Source organism: Hoplias malabaricus, chromosome 3 (genome assembly GCF_029633855.1).
Source record: "Hoplias malabaricus isolate fHopMal1 chromosome 3, fHopMal1.hap1, whole genome shotgun sequence".
Lineage (NCBI taxonomy): Eukaryota > Metazoa > Chordata > Actinopteri > Characiformes > Erythrinidae > Hoplias > Hoplias malabaricus.
Genome location: NC_089802.1, coordinates 33450639 through 33459479, shown reverse-complemented (window position 1 = coordinate 33459479; position 8841 = coordinate 33450639). Strand labels below are relative to the sequence as shown.

At 47.9% G+C, this 8841-nt stretch overlaps 1 protein-coding gene and 1 pseudogene across 3 annotated transcripts; one reads left to right on the top strand and one right to left on the bottom strand.

Annotated features, from left to right (window-relative positions):
- The first annotated feature begins 2868 nt into the window (after positions 1-2868).
- Positions 2869-2938, top strand: LOC136692999 (U6 spliceosomal RNA; annotated as a pseudogene).
- Positions 2939-3415: 477 nt separating this feature from the next.
- LOC136692517 (uncharacterized) lies at positions 3416-8240 on the bottom strand. Of its 3 annotated transcripts, XM_066665995.1 has the most exons (12): positions 8195-8240; positions 8057-8107; positions 7926-7955; positions 7646-7785; positions 7096-7559; positions 6681-7005; positions 5784-6579; positions 5481-5690; positions 5069-5370; positions 4729-4985; positions 4376-4624; positions 3416-4267 (listed from the first exon to the last, which is right to left on the bottom strand). In XM_066665995.1, exons 4-12 carry the CDS (start codon positions 7763-7765, stop codon positions 3622-3624), a joined length of 3369 nt encoding a protein of 1122 aa, XP_066522092.1. In that variant the 5' UTR covers positions 7766-7785; positions 7926-7955; positions 8057-8107; positions 8195-8240; the 3' UTR covers positions 3416-3621. The 3 variants fall into 3 exon arrangements, with proteins under 3 accessions (XP_066522092.1, XP_066522094.1, XP_066522093.1); XM_066665997.1 differs by lacking the exons at positions 8057-8107; positions 8195-8240 and having other exon boundaries at positions 7926-7983; XM_066665996.1 differs by lacking the exons at positions 8057-8107; positions 8195-8240 and having other exon boundaries at positions 7646-8014.
- Positions 8241-8841: the final 601 nt, after the last annotated feature.

Sequence of the window (8841 nt, the reverse complement as noted above, 5' to 3'; positions counted from 1 at the left end):
AGTTTTAAACAGTATTTGCAAAGTTCATGGACAGATTTTGCTTTGTCATTGTTCAAAAAGGCTACTGAAAAGCACTGATACAACAAAAATGTTTTATCTGATTTACTACAGTTGAAAAGAATTTACAAGTGCATACTGGTCCCCTGGCCTCTGCATTCCTTGGCAACCCTACGCACACGGTGTATGTGGAGAGAAGGTGGTGAGTTTCCTGACGGTGAGTGTCATTTCAAGACAACAACAACAATAATAATAATAATAATAATAATAATACATACATACATACATACATACATCTTCTTTTCCGCTTTTCCATTTCAGGGTCGCGGTGATAATAATAATAATAATAAACATTAATTGAATACCTGTTACAATCTTTAAATAGCCACACTAAAAAACACTGCACTAGTAGAAATAGCATTATGCTAGCAGAGAACTATTGATGATTATTGATGAACGTAAATTATCTTGCTGAAAAAGCCAGTTAAAACACTGCACTAAGCAATAATTAGGGCAGACTGAATTGATGATTATTTTCTTTCCTGGCATTATGACTGACTGACTGTTTTAGATTCCTGCATATAATGAGTTAATAGTTGTTCACAACTCAGTTTGGTTTTTATGCTTGTAGATGGAAATTCAATTTAAAAAAAATTTTTTTTTTGTAAAGGCAGCAGCTCCTTTTGGCTTTGCTTAATGTGTATCTCAACAGAGATGGGAAATCAACATGATGACAAAATTTAAGCCAGACATGACCCATGACAATGTGGTGATAAAGCTCAAAACAATGTAATTCTATCTGCCATCAGAAATGTTATTCACTCCAATGTCTGTACTGATTTATACTTATGTCTATACAACATACACATAAACAAATCAGCTATAAAATTAAAATAACCTGCTTGTTGCACTCACATGGTGCTTTCAGGTGCTCACCATTAGAAAAACACAGTAACCAAGGGGCTAAACCAAGGGGCAGAGCTGGCTACAGACTACAGACTGATTACAGTCAACTAGAACTGCACAGTGCATATGTATGGTTAAATGGACAGTGATTTTAGGAACTGAGGTAATTTAATGCTATGGCAGGTAGACTCTATACAATATTTGCATTCATTCAGGTCAGGACTGACAATATTAAAAGCATTTCCCTATCTCTATTGTCATAATAGAATGTGTGCTGAGTGGGTTGTAAAAGCAGGATCTCTGGACGACTCCATTAATGTCAGTTTGAATGTGATTAGGAGTGGTTTGCTTGTGGTGACGTGACGCCCTCTGCCGTTTTTACATGGTATCTTGTAATCAGATATTTCTCGTAACTATGAGAGTTTTTTTATTTTCATTTTAACGGCATAAGACATCGTAATAAAATGTTGATTACATTTTATTTTTTATGAAAATATTTAAACGACATTACTGTTCTGCAGCAGTTAGCCGACTAGCCGAACCGCGTTAACAACTTTATACAGGAAAAATTCTCCTTCAGTGTTTGAGGGCGGCGGGAAATACGACATTATTCCTCCTTACCGCCACCTGCAGAAAGGAATCTTTTCATTATTGGAATTAGAATTAGAAATAAGCTTTCCTCTTTTCTGTTTGTGATCACCTCAAGTGAACATCAAAAATGATGTACTTGAATATAAAAAAATTAAAGCTGTTCTAAAAGCCTTATATTAAAACTAAGGCTGTGTCTCTGGTCCCTGATCCCTACGTAGTGCACATGCTAATAAAATGTGAATTATACACAAAACCCAGTGTAGTAAAATATCACAGTTCAGGTGTAAATTTCAGATATTGTGAACGTGAGTTCTGTAGAGTCAGATATCCCAGAATGCATTGCTCTTTTTTTCTGCCACTGAGACAGTGACTCATCAAGTACTCCAGTGTTCAAATTGCAGAATATACAACAGTAAACAACCAACACAGTGACACATTTTTCAAATTTAATAAAAAAAAATGTTTAAATTTGGGATTGTTAACCCTTTCTTAACCCCCAAATTTTTTTGAATGTGTGTTTTCTTAATTTTCAATACTTTAAATTGCCTCTGATTCAGATTTTTTTTGTAGAATAAATAGCAACCTAAAAGAAAATAATCTATTTTACAATGTAAATTTAGAAATGGACATTTGTGACTTATGTGTACCCATTTTTTGTTGTTATATTTGCTTGTGACTGAATAGTAATACAGAGCTAGCCCGTGATACACAAGACACTGTCTGTCTTAGGTCTCCTGAATGCCCAGGACCAGAGAATGTGTTAGGACTTGAAAGTCGTAAGATTAAAGAATAACCAAAGATGACATTATGGGTTGAATTTGAAACATTTAACATTTCCTTTTTGTTTGTATAGGGTCCTGGAGGCTTGTATTGTTCTGGGAACTCTTGTCTGAGTACACATTGCTCCTGCCACTTCCGGGTTACACAGACAACACTCGACAGTCTTTCTCAGAGGCTTTGGCGGCGTATACAACCATTCTTTGAGTCTTTTCTAGCTCTTTTCTAGGACAAAGGAGAGTGTGTGTCTTTGTTCCTTCTCCAGGCGAAGTGAGTGGGGGAGCAACTCAGCCGGAGTGGGGGTGGGTATGTGAAGAATGACCACAGGGTGATTACATCATGGAGAAGCAACCAGTCAGAGCCAGTCAAAGCCTTTTTCAGCATATGTCCCAGACTGCCCCTGGAGAAACTGCATCTGAACCAAATAAAGGTTAACAATTTAAGCCATTATGTCTTCTTTGGGATATCAGTGTAGGATAACTGTGTTAAAGATATCCCCACACAGATTTGTTTCCATGAAATATAAGAAAATTACCCCAGATGTAATACAAAATCTATGTACTGTTTATAAATGTGGGCAGTGGAGACAGCCTGTTCGTGCTTGCTACGGCAGCACATATACTAAAATTGGAACGATACAGAGAAGATTAGCATGGCCCCTGCGCAAAAGACCCCACCCAATGTTCTCTGCGGCCCCCCCGCGAAGGCCCGCGACCCGATCCGGCCCAAAGACGCCACCGTGGGTCTCTTGACCGGCCGAGGACACGCTCCAGGGCGTCGGACGTGAGAAAAAACCAAAGCAAAGGGTCCGCGGGGCACCGGCGGGCCCCACGTCCCCTCTGCTCTGCCGTTGCCCTCTTAAGAGGAGGAGCAACTCTGGACTAAGTAGCCATGTGGTGGGCTCTCAGTGGCCAAGGCAGACACCAATAGAACTGGGGCATTTTGAATTCGTAAACACTCCAACATGTGCTTTTTAGTGCATGTATAAACATTGTATGTTTTCAGTAGTATTAGTGTGAGCTTTGTCAATGGTAAAATACTATACATTTATTGAGCGACACGAGAAACGTTAATACATTTTAACTGGTTTATTTACAAGCTTATAAAAGTACTTTATGTTTTCCAAGTTTGTGAAAACGTTCGCAACAATTGCATATAAATAAGAAGGGCTCATTTATTTACAAAAGGTCTCATCACATCCTATATATAAGTACAGTATTGATAAGTACATATGCAGGTTAAGTAGCAAGTCTGAATTACACAGTGGATTGTGCGTGAAATTGTGTGTATAGAGATGTACGTGGATGTACTGCTGTTGCAAATACCAGCGTCCATGTGAAAAAAAAAAAGTCAGCGGTCCCCCTGCTCCTCTTGCTCAGCCAGCCACTCCTCTAACGTCTTTCCTTCAGCAGTGGCACAGAATGACCTGTTGCCTATCCTGCTATGTCCGAACTCCCTAGTCTTTGGTTGGCCACAGCTGGAGCATCTGTAGTGGGTTTGCTGGTGGAACTTGGCAGGAAGCGTGGAACAACCCTGATGTTTACTCAACGCTTCCGCTTCCTTCCGTCTCCTCCACTCTGTTGTCCTGCTCCACTTTCTCTCGGGCTGAGCTGGCTGGGTCGGCTGTACTGGCTGGGGAGGTCCTGGCATAAGGGTCGGCTGGAATGGCTGAGACGCCGGCTGAAGCAAGAGAAGTGCCGGCTGGTTCGTCAAAGGTGCCGAAGGCTGAAGGAACAGTACAGTTCCTCCGGAAGCCGGAGGCTGTGGCAGTTGCACCGGCGGAGCAGACGCAGGAGCTGCGGTAGCAGGCCGTCTTCGCTGTGCCGCTTGCCCCGACAGGTCCGGAGGAGTGGGGAAAGAAAAGGTCCTAGGGTACTCCTCCGGCACCTTCTCACTAGGCTGCGGCAACGGAACGGCAGCTGTGAGGCTCGGCTTGGGCAACGGAATCTCCATCGCCAACACCGTCTGCTCCTGTTTCTTCTGGATGCTGTTGTGCCTTTAAAAAAAAAAAAGAAAAAGAAAGAGAGAACAGTGTTATTCAGTGCTTGCTGGAAGAGAGCGTTCCTAGCATTGATGTTAATAAAAGTCGGCTTAAAAGTCTTACCACACAGAGAGGGTGCGCTGGTTGATCTCGTACAGCTGAAGCGACGTCGCCTGCACGAGACCTGGGCTGTTCAGTACCAGCCTCCTGATCCTGCCGTAGTCCTGCAGGATCGCAGCCCAGCGGTTCACCCTCGCTCCAGCGACCCTTCGGCCATGAGGGTGAACGTCACACAGCTCCAAGCAAATGGCCTCCACAAGGCGGCTTGCATCTGGCCACTGCGCAGGTCCCGTTCCTTCACCCAACAAGCAGCTGTTGGGAGAAACAGAATAATACAGAACACGTTATTAAACATAAATGTGCCAGCACAGATCACGCAGCATTAAATTCTTTGTCCAGGAGTATGATTAACCTACCGCTTTAAGCTCTCGACCCCGCTGGAGACCGTGGACTTTGCATGGCTGGCCTTAAAGCGTCCCTGAAGCAGCCGCTCCCTGTGCCTCGGCTGGTAAGAGACACGTTGCTTGTCGACGTCCGGCAGACGGTTCCAAAGGGCGACGATGTCGGCGACCTGCTTCTCAGAGAGACAGGCTTCGTCGCGCAAGTCCACCAGGTACCTGGCCAGCCTCACCACGCATTCGTATCCTGGCGCTCCGTCCGGCCCTCTGAAAACCTGACAAGACAGACGTTCAGGTTAATCGTGCTCCCTTTTCCATGTATGGTTAAACGCTCACATGTATAAAACAAAGCACTTACTTCTTCTGCTTCCGGTTCTTGAGAGGGGAGGACCGGGTCTGCGGAAGCGTCTTCTGACTTTGCGGGAGGAGATGCCGCAGCCTCGGCCTCAGCCACCTTCGGGACGGGATCATCCAATGACAGAGGGTCAACGGTGGGGTCATTGTCCACTCCGACATAGGACTCAGCTTCACCGAATCCTTCGTCCTCCCATTCCGACAGGTCGTCGGGGGTGCCGTCGGGGGCATCCGGGTCCCGGCCGATGTCGTCCCTCAGCTCTTTGCACTGCTGAGAGAAGAGGTACTCGACACCGATCAGCTCACCTGAAACGCAAACGATCACACAGCAGTTTAATAAGAGTGGCTATTTGTGCCGAATGAAAATAGATCGGCTATATGGTTACAGCACGATGATTCGCGTTCAAAAACGTTACCTGTGTACTCTCTGGGCTTGGTGTAGTCCTCCACCAGTTTACAGCCCAGCATCTCCTCACTGAGCTGGTTGAGCGCGTGCTGCATGTGGCCAGTGTAACACCGCAGCACCTGCTCCGACCGGTTCACGGCTGATGAAGCGCGGTCCTCGTTCCACCTCACCAGCCCTTCCAGGAGGTATGCCTGGAAGTTCTCGGCATTGGCAGAACTGCCTGTAGGGCAAAGAAAACATATGTAAAAATCACTCCACCATGAAGTCACATGCATACAATCACAAAGTGAAGAAGAAAAATAAAGAAACTCACCAGGAATGAAATGGCTGAGGTGAAGGTGGAACGACTCGAGGGATGTGGAACCACGCGCACAGCGGTACACGGGAAGAACGACCCCTCCCTTCGTCACCTGCCCCGTCTTGGTGTACAGTTGGATTCCAGGAGGATCTTGGATGCAATCGAGGTGTTGCCGTTGCGTGTCCCAAATGACATCCATCCGTTCCTTGTCCAACAGGGGGATGCCCATCGTGTCCTTCACGTCAGTAAAAGCCACCAGCAGCTGATCTATGAGCTGCTTGGTTTCCCGCGCCCCACGTGTGCGACGGCGACAGTGCCGAGCGAGCAGCTTTGCGCTCAGCTTGGCGGTGAGCTCGTCCTCTGTCGAGTGCGTGATGCCCTTCCCTTTCAGCTCCGTCTGAACGGCCTCTCGCAGACGAGCCACGTCCCCGGCATCCCACTCGAAAATGCAGGCAGACAGCTTCGCCATAAAGATGCCGTACAGCTGGTGGCTGTCCGTGGTGACTCCCACGGAGAATCTTCTCATCAGGTGCCACACGTCCAGTCTGACGACGAGCTCCTCCCACTCGTGGAACATGGCAGCCACTTTCGATCTCCCCGTTCTAGAGCAGCAGTCCCTGTCCACGTACATGAGCTTGGGCGGAGGGACTCCAGCGTCACGGTAGCGCCCCATCAGCCCCGCTGCCATGGGCAGCAGCCCGTCTCCCTCGTGGGACGTGAGCACAGACATGAGGACCTGCCCGAACTCATTCCCCACGTTGGTGGCCCAGGCCGCTGTCCCAGCGGCATCTCCAGCCAGCTTCTTTGTCACCTTGAACAAAAACAAAAACATACAGCGTCAGGGTACTGCGTCCACCCTAGCGCTTGGCTATACTTTAACACAATATAATGGATTTTAAAAAAATCTCTTACCTTCTTTGTTGAATCCATCTTTAAGACCGATCCAAAAACAGAGGTGATCCTGGCCTTCATCTCGCTGATCCTCGATCGGATGTCCTCTGCGTGGACAGTGAGGAGCCAGTGGGGCGAGGGAATAGGCAGCATCTGCGGCGGTGCCTCCAAACTCTGTGCCGCAGCACCAGGGACCCGGAACTTCTTGCACACCGCAAGGTAGCGCATCGTGTTGGTCATCCAGGTCTCGCTGTGCTGCTCCTTAAGCTTGTGGTACAGCGCAGTGACGCTGTTGCCGAGGGACCGCTCGCGCATCAGCCGGACCACTTTCACGTCACAGGACAACCTGTCAAACACATACACAAACGTTTAGATCAAGAAACTGGCTTCAGCGGCTGACGCACATTCGAAGAATAACTACTGTGTGCGTGCGTACCTGTACGTGAGAATGGCTGGAAACAACGCTCGGTGCGCAGGATCCAGCTGCTCCAAGACGTCCCGCGACCATCCCGCCACCTTCTTGTGACAGCGACGACACTCGAGGTACTCCGTGGCCAAGTAGTACCAGCCGTCCAAGTCGAGCACCCTCCTGACCGTCTTGTACAAGCCGCACGCCGTCAAGCGATGAGCAGCGCGAAGGCATTCGGGCTGCTGGCACGACAGCCTGAACGCCCACATACGGTAGGGCATCCAAATGCAGAAGGGCCGGGTGAAGAAGGCAGCGGGGGAAGCCGGAGGCTGGTGAAGGACAGGACGCGGAGGAGGAGGAAACCACCACATCCGGAGTTGCTCGGTTAGAACAGCTCTCCCTGCAGCATCCCTCTTGAACATGGCACGGCTGATCCACTCGTGCTGCTCCTTTGGAAGGTGATGTTTCCAGCTCACTGGAAGCACAGGACCCTACAGAAGACATGACCGTCAGTATGTGTTCACGAGTACATTCTTATAAACATAAGCAAAACAATTTGCGGGCACAGTGATCTCACCTCGGAAGACGCACGGGGTGCATCCCTCTTCTGAGCGGCTATCCTCGGCGAACGACTCGGGGTCACTGGTTGGGGAGGCGTCATTGCGGCACTCTGCCTCGCGCGGGCAGGGGAGGTCATCGGGACGGGTGATTGAGGGGCTGATGAAAGAGAAGCATAAACAAGTAAGCAGACCGTCAAAAACCACCAGGACATACTACTACTACTACTCGGACAGGACGTGCACAGTGACAAACTAAAGTCTCCAGTACTACAGTGTTCGACGGGCCACGCCACTTACCGTGACCCCTCCAGCATCACCTTTCGAGGTCTAGATAACACATGACATACAACAAAATGTTATCACACATTAACCGTGTTTCAAATGTATTGTTATTTACACAAAAGCATCAGAGTTTAGAGAGGACAAACCTGATGTCTCCATCGCCATGGCAGATGCCAGCACTTCCTCGTCTGTGGGTTCTGAAAAAGACAAATAATTAGCAATTAAAGCTGAGCTCACACTATAGAATGTGCTTGATGACCTGAACTAATGCTGTTAAAACTCACCTGAAGGGTGTGCAGACTCTCTGGGTGAAGACTCCGGAAGAGGGGTGGACGTTGCAGTGGCAGACTGAGAGGAAGGGGGCCCCTGCTGTGTCGGCTCAGCATCCCTCTTCTGTATGTATATCTGAAGAGCTTCCATCTTTGTCCCACGCCTGCATGACTGAACCCTAAGCCACTGGACATAACTGTCAAAAAATAAAAAAACAATTACAATTAATTAATTTCTTACTGCTTCTAATAGTAAAACCAACATGAACACACCCTACGTACTCATATAGAACATGTAAATGAAAATGTGCTCTCACCTCCTTTTCTCCTTGTCTTTGGACTCATAAAGTTCCTTGTATGTGTTTCCCTTGTGAGTTCCAAAGCCCACCAGACAGTCGTCCGCCTGCGTATCCCGTCCCTTACGTCGCTGAATGGCATGAGCAACCTCAGGGAAGGAGCTGGCGTACTGGAGCAGTGCGTCTTTGTTGCTCATCAGTGGAGTGTCGCATCTGTTTCCAGACTCGCGCTCCGTTTGGTGTCCAGAAAGGACCATGACTGCATAGCCCAGGTCATTCTCCAGCAGCCACTTGAAGGGTTTCCCCTGGTACCGGCCAAACTGAAGAGCACTCTGGCTGGCCAGCAGCTGGCTATCCCACGGATTT